General features: G+C 43.6%; 1 protein-coding gene across 1 annotated transcript in view; it reads right to left on the reverse strand.

The window, feature by feature from the left end:
• Nucleotides 1–4007: 4007 nt before the first annotated feature.
• The window catches only part of Frmpd2 (FERM and PDZ domain containing 2), an 85743-nt gene continuing 71647 nt past the window's right edge, over nucleotides 4008–18103 (reverse strand). The window contains 5 exon segments of the mRNA XM_074079369.1: nucleotides 4008–4056; nucleotides 9469–9809; nucleotides 11953–12051; nucleotides 14285–14499; nucleotides 16524–16671. Coding sequence (XP_073935470.1) covers nucleotides 4008–4056; nucleotides 9469–9809; nucleotides 11953–12051; nucleotides 14285–14499; nucleotides 16524–16671 — 852 coding nt within the window.

The raw sequence follows: 18103 nt of genomic DNA on the forward strand, positions 1-18103 counted from the left end.
GCTCGAGTACTCAATGCCTGCACGCTTCCCTCTATCAACCGCAGAGAGTGAGACCTGTTCTTGTTTTTGTGCAGGATAACAGATGATGACAGGACTTATCCTTACTACATCCCAAGCCATTATCCATAGCTGAGGGCTGGTCATTCGACTCAGATACTGACACCTTACTTCAGGTTACAGCACAAGTCTGACTGTTTAATTCCTTTGTCTACCTTGAAAACCAAGAGGGTTGAATGTCTTCAAAAGGTGACCTTATCTCACTGACTTGATCTCCTCTTTTATGTTTATGATAAGAAAAATAGATAACACTTTCTGAGTGCATACTGCTAACACTTGCTATACCAGCATGGCCACCTAACCCTTATGACAGCAGCAAGAGGTGGACTCAGTTATCTCCATTGGCACTCATCTGCACTATAGTTTAAAAGTCATTTGCTTACTTTGCTTAACATGATGTTCTCCAGTTCCATACATTTACCTGCAAACAACATAATTTCGTTCTTCTTTATGGAAGAGTAAAATTCAATTGTGTATACCACATTTTCTTAATCCATTCATCAGTTGTGGGGCATCTGGGCTGTTTCCAAAGTTGCCTTTTGTAAATAGTGCTGCAATAACATGGGTATGCAAGTGTCCCTATTGTATCCTGGAGGACATTTCCTTTGGATATATGCCTAGGAGTGGTATCATTGGATCATATGGTAGTTCTACTTTTAGTTTTTTGAGGGTTCTCCATATGCTTTCCATAGTGGTTGTACTAATTTACATTCCCACTAACAATGTAGAAGTGTTCCTGTCCCCCACATCCTCACCAGCATTTGTTATTGTTTATGTTATTGATGATAGCCACTTCAACAGCTTAAAAAAGTCAAAGGTCACATGTTTGTCCATACAGGTGGAAGCTAGACCTATAAGTTAAATGTACACATAAATACATATATAGGTATAGATATATATATACATACATACACATGCACATATATGTACAGTGAGAGGAAAAACAAGACTGTATTAGTGGTTCTGTCTGAGAGGACTACAGGAGGTAGGAGAGAAAAGAAAATGTCAGAGTGAAAAATACTGAAACATTGCATCTATATATGAATATAATATAATGTAATTTACTGTAAGCTGTTGAATAGTAGAGGAGATGGTGATAGAGAAAGAGCAAGTACTGTGGGGGTTATTCTGATTGAAGCAAGATATATACATGTCTGAAATGCCAAGGCAAAACTCCCTTGGACCATCAACACATACTTCTAAAAACATGAAGGACAAGATGGTAAAATAGGTCTTTTCAGAGAGTGGGTATCAGTGGGAGGGGGGAGGGCATAAGGAAAGGGTGAAGGAGGGTGAATATGGTGGATATATTTTGTATTCATGTATGAAAACAGAAGAGTGAAATCTGTTAAAATTGTTCTACGAAGTGGGGGAGAGGGAGAAGGGAGAACAATGAAGGAGGTAAATCTGAGATATATTGTAAGCATATATGTAAATATCACAATGAATCTCACTGTACAACTACTATATGCTAATATAATTGTTTTTAAAAAGTCATTTGCTGCAGGTCACTCAGCTAGCAGGGTGACAGAGCGAGGCTTAAAACCAGCCCTCTCCCGTCACAATGCCCTGTCCTCACTATTCTCTCTGCTCTCTGGCACTGTGGATCTCAGTGGGATGTTTCATAAGCACTGACATAAGCCTGTGGTTCTTAATTCCTCCCTGTGGGTGCCCAGAGATTTCTAAGCCTCCTTCGTTCTGCTCCCCAGTCCTAAAAAGCCCCTGCAGGAAGAGTATCCTCCATATATAAGCCTTTCCCTGCTTATTCCTCCCTTTTGTGAAGCCATAGTGGGCCTTCCAACCTTGTCAGGGTGTCTGGCTTCCCCACCAACGCACATGCACTGCCTTCAAAGCCTCAGAATCATCCTCTCAATTAACGTGTTGCTTCTTATTTCAGATAAGAACCAGGGCTTTTATCAAAGAATTTGAATTTCTAATATCCACCCTTCTTATCAGCTTGCCTGCCACTGTCTTCTAGGAATCCAGTTCAATCACTTGCGCTGTCTGAACTTCTTTTTATACAGCCAGTGAAAAGTAGCTAGGACACAACGGGACAAAGGTGAATAAGGAGACTGTTTAATTCTACTGGAATCTTTATAAACTCAGTAACTCTCATAGAAAAGTTTCTTGAATATTCAGCATTTTTTAAAGCTGTAACTACACACTTGGTGGGTACTTTCCCAGGATGCTAAATTGTTTACATGGCTGTGGAGAATTTAACCTCCCCTTCTCCCAGGCTTACTTACTTATGTTATACTTACTCCTCCTTGTCTGCAGCAAGCTGTGCCCCAGCCTCGCAGCCCTGTCCCAACTGCTGGGGACTGCTTGCATTAGTAGTTGGAGTTTTCTTGATTGCAATGTTATATAGTCATAGTGGTTTAACATGAAGCATCTGATTATGACAAAAAGACTCTTCTCTGAAGCATGTGTAGTCCATGGAAGGTAAGAGCAACCAAAACAGAAATTGGCCCCTGATGTGCTGACTTCCAGAAGAGATGCCTAAGGAAAGCCCATGTGTCCATCCCATGCTAGAGACAGCACTCAAGATGTGGGACTAGGTATGGGGAGTAGGAATAGACATCTGCCTCTCTCATTTTCTCACTGTAATGATCAGTGATGCCCAGGATCATTGCTTCAGCCCAAGGACACTGAAAACATGGAGCCTCATGGAAAGAACTCAGCCTCATTCCACTCAAAGCGCATGATACCCACCCGAGAGCACCATCACTCACATCCACCGGATCCTCCAGGTCCTCCCATTCACTTTAACTCTCATGGGGTCCTTCTAGAAGCAAAGACTCTGGGAGAGCACCCCAAGAACAAAACTGTGGCAAGGGAATGGTCTCTGACTCTGCCTCCAAACATTTTCCACAGGGCAGCTGGTCTGCAGACGTAGAGTTGATAGTTAGGTACTCTTCATCCTCCGAGGTGGGGGACGGGGCTTCAAATAGATAGCATGTGTCACCTTCAGCATCGTACTTGTCCTCCAATCCAGGACTAGAAAACAGAAACCTGCATGTCTTCCTGCCTCGATCAGATATTCCTCATCCCACCTTACCCTTGTCTTTCACGAGACTTGCCATGACACTTAACGTGAGATCCAGCCTGGGTTCAAACAGCTCCTGTCAGAGACAGTTCTGGTCACAAGGAAGTAAACATTATTGAATAAGAGGTGGCCCCTATCCTGGAGAAGCCTCCAATTTAATGAGAAAAAGCAGCAGACAAATATTACAGTCTGAGAAGTAAGTAGAGGCAGCTCAGAGAATTATGGAGTGGGGCTTAGGGAGACAGTTCACCAAGCCCAGGAAACTGCAAGGGACCTGCCAGAGGATATGGGTGTTGCAAGCAGAACTATATACTATGACCTAATTCTAGGACCACTTTTTACATGGTGACAGAGTCATTCAGACCCTGAATGAGTTTATTAACTTATCTGGAATTTTAGTTTTCTCATCTGAAAAACTGGAAGGTCAAGAAATTCATAGGATTGGTGAATGGTTAAATTAAATAATCTTAATACATGCCTTACATGGCTCCTGGCACAGGGTGTGTTTTCAGTCAGCATAGATGCTATTATTATGACTGCAACAGTGATTATTATTTCAGCAGAGAGATTAGAGGAAAAGAGTCAAAGAAGGAGACCAGGAGCCACTCAAGCAGGTGACCTTCAAAGTCTTTGTGCAAATACCAGGTCCTTTTCTGAGTGCTTTAAAAAGTGCCCATTTAGAGAGGCAGCCAGATGAAATGACAATTACTCCCTATTTCATGGGAAGGACACAGGAGGCAGAGGAACAGAAAGGCTCATTATCTAGTGATGCAGATGCAATGGAGACAGAATCAGCCTTCCAGGGGCTGCCTCAAGATGGCCACACATGCCTTGAATTAGAAAGAGTAGTCCATGCAGACAGCAGGGCATTTTGTACAGCACTGCAGACATGCAGAGAAGGCACTCAGAAAATACCTGTGACAAGTCTGGTTAGAGAGAATGAGAAGGAAAATCTAAGAGAAAACAACAGAGATTTAGCTTTTTACCAAATGCATCCTCATTTCTCAGCCTCTTTCCCCACACCTGAATCAACAGGTGGACTTTGTTATGTGCCACCACCCCCTCTTTCCTTCCCCACAATGCCTCTTTTGCTTAAAATCAGCTCTGCTCCCTCCCCAAAGCTAGAAACACAAAAACACCCAGAGAGCAACCTGAGTTTTTCCTATGAAAGGGACATTATTTCTGCTCATGAGAGCTACAGGGTATGTGTAAAAGCACATTTCAGGTAAATATATGCACACTCACATGAATAGAAAGGACAACATATTCTATAAGGACTAAAGAGGGCACTTTGTGGGGGAAATATTTTAAAATTGCAGAGCACTTGGAGGAAAAATTAGCTTAAATACTTAAAATACTTGGCCAAATCATTCAGAAACTACATTTTCTTATAAACACAGGAAGGGGATATCCAGGAAGTTTTGTCAAAAAGCAGGAAACCCAGCAGGCTACCAAGCACACCCAGGCCCTGAGGTGCAGAGCACTGAGGCCCACCAGCCACTATAGGAGTTCACCCTCACCACAATAATCATTCCACAACTTCTAGCTTTGGTTTGGGGTACTAGCTCCCAGTCCTGCCTGGACAGAAACCTGAGAGGCAAGAGGAAAGGCAGGAAGCTTACTCAGAGGAGCCTTTGTGGTTCTGAGGGCTAAATACTAGCCTTCACTGAACCACAAGTCAGGGAGAATGACTGCCTTTCCTTCCACCCCTCCACACATGCCACCAGCCTTTCACTGCAGATCTGACCTTGAACTTGACCATGGGTATGGGAAAAGGAAGACAAGGAAAGAAGAGGCACAGGAAGGCCTATGTGTGCCCTAAGGCAAAGCCATGTTATGGAAAGAGCAAGATGTGGAGATTTGAGGAATTTGATAAGGACAGCAGGTGGATGTGCCAGGTAAAAAAGCAGAGTCCTTCACCAGGGCTCAGTGCAACCGAGTGCAGGGTGTTGGCAAATATGGCAGAGTCTGAAGGGGTGAAGGTGCTTAGGGTGCTCTGTTCATTTCCACAGACTTTAATGACCTCTACTGCTCCCTACCCACTAAGCTGCCCAAGAAGAGCCTTTGGTAGACAGATGGTATGTAGAAAACAATCTGGATACCCTGTGTGGGCTCCCTGCCCTGCCACCTCTCCTTCTCAAGCTGGCAGAGCCCCACCAAGCCCTGTAACTCTTCAGCAACAATTTACACAGAGAGGAACCCCAGTTTAGCTCCAAGGTCACTGATATCACTGAAGGATATACTTGCAGCAGGACATTGCCAGAGAAAAGACACCATGCCCAGTTTCCTTAGACAGCTATCCTTCAAAGACTTGGACCACCCAAATCATTCCCACCTTTCAGGAAGATAAGTCAAATTAGCAGACAGCATTTCCAACTTGAAATATTAAGATACTGAAATTATACTATTCATTTGTGGTTATACCCACAACAAAGTTAGGTTTCATGCTTCTTTATGTAAGACTCAGCCTTCTCTAGCTCTTCCTCCTCAGGACCTGCCCCGATATCCCTGCTGACCTGGGGTACAGCTGGAGGCTCTAGGCCTCTGCTCCTGCCTGTTGCACTTAGCATTTTGCAGGTCAGGTCTCTGTAACTAGTGTTTCTAAAACAGGAAGGTAGAGAAGTCAATGGACTGCTGGATTTGAGGCTCAAATGATAAATATTTAAAAGTTGTCAGGGAGGAATGTGTGATGGGGAAAGCGGGCTCTCCTAGGAGTCTGTAGGAGTGAAGAGATGGCCTGCTCAAGCAGTGCCCAGGGTCCTGGTGGCTGTAGTTGAATTATACCTTCGACCTTCTAACTATCCTTTGGTAGTCCAGTTACAGGGCCTCCCACAGGAGGCATAGTCAGTTTAGATCACTTTAGGTGTATTTCAAAGACTTCTCCCTTATTCTGCATTTTTAAGTGACCATGAAGACTTATATCATCACTTTTAAAAAATAATACTTGCTGAAATTGCCTGCGCTTTACTTATATGAGTTCAATTACAGGTGTGAGGCAAAAGAGACAGACAGAGAGAAAGACCAATATCACTCAGTGAGGGCAAGCCCTGAAGTGCACACAGTGGGGAGAATGATCTCGTCAGTCAGTGTCAGTTCCCAGGAGGCCAGCCTTTAAAGATCTACATTGTGCACACAGCATGGTCCATAAATGCAAGACCCAGACTTCTGTTGACCTGGATTCCACCAAGGAAAGGCTCCTGCACAAGGGAGTACATAACATCACACCTTCTAAGATGAAGTCCAAGGCTAATGGGACTTGATGTGGTCTTCACCTTATGCTTGAACTTAGGAACTACCTTTGTATAAGACACATCCCAGTCAAGCCCTCCCTCTGACCTGTGGGTTCTCATTTATAAACTGGGAAGCCTTTGACTCAGGAAGTCAACTCTCCAGGCACACTAGTTAGTGAGGATGCTAAACTAAGCTATTTGATCTAGAAGTCTGTGCTGTTTTTGTTCTAAACTGCAGAAAGTGAGTTTGGCTCAAAGATATCAGAAACAAAGAAGTTGGGCTGGGACAGCCACCTTTGAACTGCAGACCCTTCTAAGTAGGTCTGCAGAGTCATGATCACACTTTGGAATCCTAATTTCCACCTTACTCTGGAGTTAGGGGATCTGTATTCAGTGGTTGCTGGACATGCACCACTCTTTTTTTCCTTCAGGGAGTAGTCAATTTGCAGTGTTAACTGCAAGTGCAAGGAGAAAGCATGAGCCATGGAGAGAGCAGTGGTAGGAACAGTAAGGCTACTGCCCATAGCTGCATAGACCACGTGGGATTGAGAAATGAGCACAGAGTGGCAACCACAGCAATTGAGGATCAGAGGCTCTGCCAGAATGCTCTGGACAAGCAGGCAGAACTCTTGTGCCACACTCTAAAGGGCACTCCCCTCCAAGAATGACAGATTTAGGACATCTGATATACCCTTGCAAGTAGGGACACTAAGCCAAATTCAATGGGATTTGGCAAAACAGAATATTGTGTTGTTTCTCAAAAAAAAGTGACTGACAAAAAGATCAGAGAAGATGAGTACCAGGACTCGCAGGTAGAAGATATAAAGAGGTATATTTCACCTTGATAGAAGAAAGCTCTATCTGATCAACAGGTACATGGGGATAGAATATAGCGAGTTCTGCATCACTGGAGATATTCAAATAAAAGCCAGAATCCCCTCTCATGGGAAGTCATCGAGCAGTTTCCAGCACGGTTATCTCATACCCCATGTTGAAGCAACATGGAGTATAATGTTAGATTGTACTAATATTGTGTTGAATAAGCTGATATACTGTGACACCACAAATGAAGATGATGGCCTCTGCTAATAAATAGTTTTTCTAAATGCCATTTTTAGCAACTACTGACTCTATTGGATTGAAGGCACATGGTAAGTCTAGGTCTAAACTTATACTTAACTCCAGAAGCACTTTATAATCTGTGATCAGAGTGTTTGTTCATCACCCAAATTATCTGGCATAAAACCTTCAAAAATCCAAACAGGTGGCCCAGGCCTACAGGAAAATTAGAGTTCTTATGTGTCCTACAGGAGCATGCCAAGGCTGTCCTCAGATAAATCTGTCAGCTATTCCCTTTCTCATTTTATCTAGAATATCAGTTACTGCCTAGCACTCCATCAGGAGGAACTACAGATACATGTGTGTTCATATTTTCATTATCAAACAATGGAAATGGGTAACACTGATGCGTGTGCTTGTCTACCCTGTTCTACTTTGCAAATTGATTGGTTTTGTTTGGTTGGCACAGTGTTCTTTTAAAAATTGTGTCTGGGTGCTTTGGGAGATGTAAGCTGGGGCCCTGTTTGTCACAGCTCTCCCAGGGCCTACTTGTATTATGATCACTGCTGCTTCATAGAGTGGACACTCAGTATCTATAAGTGACTGTTCCAGGACCTCTTAGTTACCAAAATCCTCAGATATCATAGTCCTTACATAAAATGTAGTACAGATTTGCATATCACCTACACACATCCTTTCGTATTCTTTAAATCATTTCTAGGTTGCTTATAAAATTTAATACAGTGGAAATGCTATATGTAGATAGTTGTAAAACTGTATTGTTTGGGGAGTAATGACAAAAATCTGTATATTTGCAGAATGGGTGCAACTTTTTTTCTAATCTAGAGTTGGTTGAATCCACAAATGTGGAACCCAGATACAGAGGACTGACCACACTTCATGTAGCCTCCCAGTCCCTATGAATCTGTGTCTGCCGCCAGATAAGAGCCATTGAATTTCATCAGGTTGATCTAGTGCCAAACACAACCTACTGCTTCACAATTTTTTCCTATTTTGTACCGATGCATGCATCAAGCTAACAAATGCCTAGAAGTACTATCCTCACCTGTATTTTAACCCTTCTCTCTGTGCCTTGGGTGTGTGCAATGAATACTTGTCAAACTGAATTAAAGAGTATGTTTTTCATACTTAAGAATAGAACTTAAAAACTAAACATACTTAGGAGTCAGTGGGCACAAAAATGCAAAGCAAATGAAAAATGGTTATTAAAATTAAGGTTTCCCTGAGGGCCTGGCTCCAGTGGTAGGGAGCCTGCCTTGCAAGTGTGAGGCACTGAGTTCAAACCCTGATATTACCCACTCTCAAATTTAAAGGGCCAGAATGGTTGTTCATGCCTGTAATCTCAGCAACTCAGGATGCAGATATAGGAAAAATAGTTGTTTGAGGCCAGCTCGGGCAAAAAAAAGTTAGTAAAAGCCAGGTATGGTGGCACACATTTGTGATCCAAGCTATTCAGGAGGCATAGATAAGAGAATCTCAGTCCAATGCTGACTATAGGTAAAAACTGAGAGATCTTGTCTGAAAAGTAACTAAAGTAAACAAGACATCTGGGGGTACAGCTGAAGTGGTAGAGCACCTGCTTACCAAGTGCTCTACCTTTAAAACCCCAGTACCTCAAAAAAAAAAAAAAAAACTGGAGGTGTCAGCCTGGTTTTGAAAATGTAGATGTGTTTATTTAAAAGGTGATGTTGATTTAAAAAAGCATTAAGTAGCAATAGAAATGAGGATGCATACAAGATCTTCCCCCTTAACCCCAGACCTTTAAAAGGCCCTGAAGGGTGCAGGACACAGGTTTGTGTAGTGGGAGAGCACCAGAGGTCCACTACCTGTGGCCTCCAGGACATACGGGACAATCGTGATCTGGGTGGGCTTTGTTTCTGCAAAAGCTCACAGGTGGTGGCTGTGAGCTCCAAACCTTACACTTCTTACTTCCTCCAAATGCCTAAGACAGTGCTGGGCACATTATGCCTCCCAGCATAGTCACTGCTTGCTTGACTATAACCTTCTAGCAATACGCGTGATTGCTAAAAAGTCTGCAAATGTCATGTGTCCTACCTCCCAAGTCTCTTGATAGCACACATGGAATAGCAATTTTGCCTCATACCCTTTTCCAAAAAGGTGGCCGATGTTGGTGTCTCTGTTTCTTGGCGAAGTTTACATAAGTGAGGATGGGACTCCAGAGAATGCATTGAGGCCTTGGTCCAAGGCCTGTCTCTGTTTTGGTCTTCTTGCATCAATCTGACAGCCTTGTGGGAAGAGTCAGGCCTGAGACTCAGGTCTTGCCCCATGTCTAGGTAGGTGCTCTCCCTCCAGTTATCCTCTTGATCAAAGCTGGGGCTCTGCTCTGAATCAGTACACGTTGCCCTGGTGAATCCTTGGTCTGAGAGTCCAGGGGTCTGTTAAAAGAAGTACTCATGATTATTTGCTCCATGGTATACTCTGAGCAAACTCTAAAAATTTCTTCTTTAAAAAACAAAAACCTTTCTTTTTCATGTGACTTGTAGGCCCCAGCAGTTAAGAGATAGGCCTTGGGATCAGTCTCCCACCCTTAGAGTCCCAGGTTCCCCACCTGCTCCCCCTGGGCCCAGGCAACACACTCAGCCTTATCTCTAAGCACCTTAGCTTGGGGTAGTGAGAGCTCAGAATAAATGTGAGACTATTTTTTTTAGTGTATATTAATTGTACATTGTGATATTTCCATACATGCATATAATGTAGTACGATCAAACTCACCTCCTGAATTATTCTTTCTTATCTCCTCCTTTTTAAACAATTTTTAAAAGATTTCATTATTCTCATTCTATTTTCATACATGTGAAAGTACTTCGATTTTTTTCAATGAAAAATATCGTCATACCCCCTTGTCCATGGCTTGGCTTTACATAATTTCAGTTACCAGAATCTAAAAGTGTTAAATGGAAATTTCCAGAAGTAAATTGCGTTCTGTTCTGAATAGCATGATAAAATCTTGAACTGTCTTGTTCCATCCTGCCTGAAATGTAAATCATCCCTTTGTCTAGTGTATCCACTCTCTATACACTACCTGTCCACTAGTCACAGAATAGTACAGTAGTTATCTTGGTTTTCAGATCAATTATTATAGTAGCAGAGTGCTTTTGTTCAGGTCAGCCCTATTTTGCTACCCAAGGTGCAAGAACAGTGAAGCAAGGGCACCAGGGCACAGAGAGTGAAAGGACAGATTAAATCAGGTGCTGAATGGCAATATTGCAAGGCATTTAGGAAAAATAAAACAGTGTATTATTGGCCTCCATACCACCCATGGTTTCAGATACCTACGAAGAGTCTTAGAATGGATCCCCTGTAAGTAGGGGAGGAAGGAGGGACTACTATATTCGTAAATTTTAGACAAAATAAAAACAGGAAGAAAAAAGGAAAAGCAATGACTTTTTATTCCAGTTTCCAGTAAGAAAAAAACCTTTAAGTTTCTTCATCTTCATCTATCATCACAGACTTCTTTGCCCTCCCAGCCTGAGGCTCTCCCCCAGGTCTCCTTTACATTTCTCCAGACAACTTGATTCACCTCACCACTTACAGTCCTGTTGGCCTTTTAGGTTCCGATATTTTTTTGGCAGCACTGGGGTTTGAACTCATGGCACCACACTTGCCAGGCAGGTGCTCTTACCACTTGAGCCACTCTGCCAGTCCTAGGTTCTGATTTTGGTGACCTGCTATAGCAAGACAATGCATGTTTCAGCAGAAACCTATACACTGTCTGCCTATAACACACTCTTCTGGGCTAGCTGATTCATGGTCTTTGAGCTAGTCTACAACTCTGTAAGTAAACATGTTCTTGCAAATCTCTTTTGAACCAGTTTTAACATCTGCCTGCTTCCCTCTTTGAAGGAGTTAAATAGAATATTTGACATGTGTTTATGCTAACAACTATAGAAGAGTTGTGATTTTACTTTTTCCTGAAAACTAGGTCAGCACTTTCATCCCACAATTGACATCCCTGGTGAACAGAGAACATGGCTGAGCAACAAGCTCTGCCACATCTGCCTCCCAAGGAGCCCACCCCAAGGGGCCCCTTATAAACACATACACACACATGCACATGCATACACACAAACACACACCATTGGTTTTGGTTCTTCAGAGAAGCATTAAGGTAAAGATCCTGAATTCCCCTGGTCTTGATGACTTTTTCATTGCAGTAGCACACACAGGCCCATTTATGATTTAGGAGGAACACATCCAGTGCTCCACTTCATTCCTTAGCCTGGAAATTCCCTTGCCTGGGTTTTACATCTGCTCTCCTCGTTCCTAGTTTTCCCCTCTCTGATGCTCATGCTACAAAAGAGCTTGGCCCTACAAGTTTCTTGGCCAAAGTCGAGATGTATAAGCATCTACAGGAAGTCCCCAATGTCCAGAGAAGCAGGGAGAGGAAATAGACTTGCTTAACGTTTGGGCTCCACTATTTTCCTACCCCTGTGGAAGAAGGTGATGTTGAACCCTGCCTACAAGCAGCAGTGGACTTCTCAGGATTACCAGATAAGAGCCAGAGGTATTGCATCTTACCTGCCATCCTTGTTCCATCTCAGGTAGTGTACCAGGAGGGGGCCGGCAAAGGAGGAGCGTGACTTCCTGTGGGGCCCCTCGCAGTAAATGGAACACCTCCTATAAGAAACCCAGAACCATGGTCAGATCTGGGCTGGCATTACTGCCTTCTTCACCACCTTGATCTGTTTCTTGGCTCCAGAGAACTTTAGAGAACACTGCTGTGGACTTGAGCTCCCAAAAGGCCAGAAGACAAGGACAGCAGCCTGGGGCCCCACACAGGCAGTGCACAGAGGCTGGGCTGGGACTAGCCCTATCACTCAATTTCCACAGCCTGACAAGGCTTAACTGGGGCCTTGGGAATAATCCCCTGTGCTACTGTAGTCTGCTCCCTGCCTTCTGCCACCTTCCTCACTCCACACTGCCAAGGGTGGCCTTTCCACAGTACAAATACAGCTAACTCCTTCTCCTGCAACAGACTCCTCAGTTCAGCCCAGCTATGCAGCTCTCAGAACCTGTGCTCACCTGCTGCTGCTTCTCTCCCTAGTCAGATCTCTCCTGCCTACTCCCTCTGTGCCCCCATCCTAAGCTGTCACCACTTGAATCTCTGCTCCAAGCCACCCTCTCCCTGCTTAGGGCACAAGGTGCCTTCACAGCTCCTATTTCCTATCTGGATCAGGATTTTTCAACCTCCTAGCACTATTGACATTTTGGGCTAGATAATTCTTGGTTGGACGCATGTTCTGCATACTAAAGGATGTTTAACAACGTCTCTGATCTCTACCCACAAGATGACTGCAGCACCTATCAGCTGTGATAACTATAACTGTCTCTGGACTTGGCCAAATGTCCTCCAGGAGGCAACCATCATCCCTGACTAAGAACCACTGATCCAGATGCTCCATAGTCCCTTTCACTTCTTTCTCCATCACTTCCACAGGCAGTGTTTATTATCATTTGGATCTGGAATGTCCCAAAGTGGTCCCCAGCTGATGGTGCTATTGAGATGTGTTGGAAACTCTAGGAGGCCAGGCCTAGTTGGTGGAAGGTAGGTCACTGGAGGTGTGCCTTGAAAGGAGTATTGGAACCCTGGCCCTTCTCTCTCTCTCTCTGTCTCTCTCTCTGTTCTTCTCCCTCTCCCTTTCCCTTCTCCCTCTCTCTTTCCCTTCTCCCTCTCCTTCTTCCTCTCCCCTCTCCCTCCCTCTTCCTCTCTCTCCTTCCTGGCTACCATGAAGTGAGCAGCTTGGCTCTACCACATGCTTGCTGCCATGAAGTTTTTCTTCGCCACAGGCCCATAAACAATGGAGACAAATGACCATAGACTAAAATCCCTGAAACCATGAGCCAAAATAAGTCTTTTCTCCTTTAAGTTGATTTTCCCAGGTATTTTTTCATAAAGACAGAAAGCTAACTAACAGTGCCCTACTGTGTGCTCCCAGAGCCCACATGTGTAGGCTGTATGAGGCTTCCCCTTGGACTTGGCTGGAAGAGCACAGGCAGGGACTGAGGACAGTCAGGGAGGAGAGGGAGGAGGGTGTTGGTTCCACACTTCCTCCCATGTGGTTGCCACAGGATGACTGTGTCCCTCAGTTAAAACCACAGCTCATGCCAGCAAGTCTTCCCCCCAACTCTTAATGGCTTCTTCTCATCTGCTTTTGGGCTTAGAAGGGTGAGTAACCACAGCCCACTGTGACCAATCCTAGGCCACTACAGTCTCCCTTGGCTTCCCAAAAACCTGCCCACAGCTTCATTAAACTCTCCTTGAATGACTTCATTTTCTGTATGGACCCCAACAGACATGAAAATATTTCATTGAGATTTTGTACTATAAGCATTGACAAAACAAAGGTCCATTTTTTTACTCTCTCTCTCTCTCTCTCTCTCTCTCTCCCTCTCTCTCTCTCCCTCTATGTATATGTGTATGTGTGCATGTATATGTATGTATGTATATTTTTTTAATCACATTTATATTTTTGGTCACAGGCAGGACAATCAATGAGTCAAAAACTGTAAATTCAGCAGGGAAATTGGAAGGAGAGCAGAAGGGACTTTCTCCAGCCCTCCAGCCTCATGCACACCTCCCAGAATATGTGTGACGATAATTGTAGCCAACACAGAACCCAAAACTCATGTTCTAGTGAAACCTAATGAGATGCAAGGCTTACTCAAGGTCAGATATTTAAAACAGATAAAAAATTAAATGTGGGAACATTCTGCTTTCTTTGTGGGATTCATGCCCAGGCTCCAGGTGTGAATTTCAAGAGTCCTGGGTATTTCCTATGAGGGAAGCCTTAGAAAGAAACATGGCTAGCACCAGCCTGCACATAGCTCTGGTCCTTGTTAGCCCCAGCACCTGGAAGAGGAGGCCTTCTGTGGGCCTTCCATTCACCGCCAAGATAATGTCACCAACTGCGATGGCCCCATGTTCCTCAGCTGGCTGCCCAGGAAAGAGCCTCTTAATCCTCACAAGGTCACTCTTGAGGTGGCTGCAGCTCTCTCTCTACATGTGCACAAAACTGAATCCCAAGCCATTGGTATTCTTTTTCAGTTTGACTTCAAACTTAGGCCCTGTATTGTGGGATATTGATAAAAATGAACCCTTTAGTAAGATACAATTAACCAGCCTCAGAATGCAAATTGACACAGAGATCAATTATTTCTGTCTTGCATAGAAAGATTTCAAGTGCTGGCTTTTGTGGCAGAGTCCATTGCACATTTTATAGATCAGCACCATCCAACAGAGATGTAAAGTAAGCTTCAAATTCGAGCCAAAGGACATGTAAAGTTTTCAAATAGCTACGTTTCTAAAAAACAAAAAGGAAACAGGTACAATAAACTTTAATCATATATCTTATTTAACCCAATACAGATTCTTCTCAACATACTGTGGGCTTGATCCTGGGAAACCCATTGTAAATTAAAAACACTGTCAGTCAAAAGCGCATTGAATGTACCTGTCCTACCAAACAGGCTCGCAACCCAGCACATCGCAGAACATCGGTCACTTCCCTCGGTGATCAGGGTGCTGACTGGAGCTGTGCTCACTGTCACTGCCCAGCACCTCATGAGAAGGTCACAGCGTGTATCACTAGCCTGGCCAAGATCAAGATTAATTCAAAGTTTGGCGCTGGAGGTGTGATTCAAGTGATAAAGCACCTACCTAGTAAGTGTGAATTCCTGAGTTCAAACCCCAGTACCACCAAAAAAAAAAAAGATTCAAAGTTCAGAGCATGGTTTCTACTGAATGTATATGGTTTTACATCATTGTAAAGTTTAAAAACACAGTAGGGAAAACCATCTATATATCTAAAAATTACCATTTTAACATATAATCAATATGAAAAATATTAATGAGATACTTTTCATTCTTCCTATGAACTAGGTCTTCAAAGTTTGGTATCTATTTTATCCACTTGAATTGACAAATTTCAAATGTTCCATAGCCAAAAGTGCAGTGGCTACCATACCAGATAATGCAAGAACAAGTAACCAACTAAATTTATATGTAACATTTTTAGACATATACAGCATATTCTTAGTATTGAGTAAAACTTGTATCATGTATACATTGCATTTTTAGAACCCTAATCATGTTTTATTATGCTCAGCACTAAATTTTGCATAATTAGACTACAGATACAATGATGTCCAACTTGGACATCCTTCACCATCCTTGGTCTGCTTTCAACAACTCAGTTAACAGTTAATGACCATAGAGACACACCCTTGACTTAAAAACTTTCACTGGAGCAAGAATGGAAATGGCTGAAGCAGGTAGGTGGAGGTTTGTGGCTTGAACAATTCTATGATTGCCACTCTGTCCTCCGCAGCTTAGTTTGTAGTCAGTTTTACAAAGCCCCCATTGGAATGGGCAGAGGAATAAGGAAGGAAGAAATAGACTTGATTTAAGTCTTGCCCCTCTGTCCCCCATCACTCAACCCTGTGGCCATTTTGCATCCAGTCTTCCTCATTTAGTGGTCCTCTACCAGGACCACTAAATCTCTATGAAGGGACTGAACATGACTAAGCTCCAAACCATGATGTAGGAAGGATATAGACCTTTTCCTAGCAGGGATCAAAAATCACAAGGGATGTGCAAAGAGGAAATCCATCAGAAAGAAAATTATATCCTTCTAAACTGATCATGAGTTTGCTTTTGTAAATGATGCTGATACAAGGCTAGATTCCTAAACACCTTCACCCCTCCCAACCAGCTTAATCAGTCCTCACATGACTTTGTTACAGATGCCTTGGCTGGAATACAGAACCAAGTGTGTCTGAAAGTGCATGACCCTTTCATGTCAATTTCACCCCTAAATACATATGCACAAACACTAGCATTCAGGCAGCTGATCAGAAGGCTGAGGAATGCTTGGGGGTAGAACTTTGCCTCGTAATCATTTTGGGACAATGCCTTTGTTTTCCAGAAATATATTCCATCAGCTTTGACTAATAATAATGATCAACACTGCTGACTTTGTTTTTTTCTGAGAACTCAGAGGACGCCTTCCTGACTTTCCTTTTCAACTTGCCAACTCAAAGCAGCATGCAATGATATGACAATAGTAACACTCAATTCTCTTTCCTCTCACCATCTGTCACAGAGACACAGCTCATAGGCCTGCCAGGCAGGGCTGTTACCAGGGAAACAGCTGCATGCTTATCACCCATCCTGTCATTAGCAGAAGAACACTGTGGTGCAGTCCTGGGGCTTCTTCTCTCTAAGATCAGTCTTGCAACCTAGAAGGATGGGTGGACAAACTCAATTTACATTTTAAATGGCAACCACTCCCTTCACTCTGCAAATGCTTCTTAATTTTCTGATGCTCCTAAGAAGCTGCTTCACTTGAATCTCAAATCAAAGTCTCCAATCTAGCCTCTGTGGGATCCTGACCCCTATTTCCAGTACCCATGGAAGTAACATGTGCACCTCCGTGTCAGCATGTGCTTCGCCTCACTGCCCCTCCCTTCCCCTCCTCTTTTGTCTAAAACATTCCTCGCCTTGTTTGCTCCCTCAGTACATGGAACTATCTATCCATCAACCTCACAGGAGCCAACCTTGGAGTGATCCACCTCTCTCCCCTTCTACCTTCCAAATACCCATCTGCTTTTAAGGCTTGTAAGTTTCCCCATCAGAAACAACTCCCCCAGTGCCCCTCCTCCATTCCTTCCATTGACCCTGCCTAGCTGGACAGCAGCAAGCTCCTGCTCACTGGGCTTGCTGGACCTTGTGTTCATTTCCTTTGGTCCACCCCCATCATGGCTGCTGTTGGATCAGTCTAAGACACAAATTGAACACGGAACAGACTTGGCTAAAAGTCTCCAACATCTCCCATGACTTAAACTCCAAACCCATAGAATCATTCCAGACCTGTGCCTCCCCCTTTCTTTGTAGTTTGACTTTCCATCCTTCTTCCCCACAACATGACATCCCCTTGTTACCCAAAGTGAGTCAAGAACCAGTGGCTGGATATCACAAGGCAAATTGTTAGACATGCCAAGCTTCCATTCAGGGGACTTGTCCCTGCCTTCCTCCTTCAGCTGCAACTATCACTCAGCATTAGGCCCATGACCCCACAGTGACAATTCTTACTGTCATCATCCCAGTAATCTATAACTTGCTCTTTATCAAAGGTCCAAAGAATAGAGGGTGCTAATAAACTATGGCTGTTCTTAAGGTATATTGACCAAGTTCACCAAGACAAGTAAATGTGACCATGAATTAGAAGACTGCTTTGGGAAAGGATGCAAGAAGAGACCAGAACTCAACCAGGGAGTTTGCTGGAAAGACCTTCTGCCTCTGTTGACTCCTCATTTACAAAAGAGGGCAATTGCTGGCAGAATGACTCAAGTGGTAAAATGCCTACCTAAAGAGGGCAATGTCAGTTTTGTGGCCCAGGGTACAGGAACAATTAAAGGCTTCCACCCTGAAGCAGAAGACAGACCCAGCATGGTAACATCAAGACACTGCCTGAGCACTGCATGGAATAAAGAGCACATAACAGATGAGTATCTCCAGATCTTGGCATCCTGAATTTCTACCTCACTGGGGTGAAAAGAATTCTAGAACAGTCCATCTCAGGCCCTGGTTGTGTAAAAGCACAAGGTGATGAGAACAGCATGAACTGGGATACTTCCCAGGGGGTCATTGTGGGCAAGAACAGGGAGGAAA

This window comes from Castor canadensis, chromosome 7, assembly GCF_047511655.1.
Source record: "Castor canadensis chromosome 7, mCasCan1.hap1v2, whole genome shotgun sequence".
NCBI classification, from domain to species: Eukaryota; Metazoa; Chordata; class Mammalia; order Rodentia; family Castoridae; genus Castor; species Castor canadensis.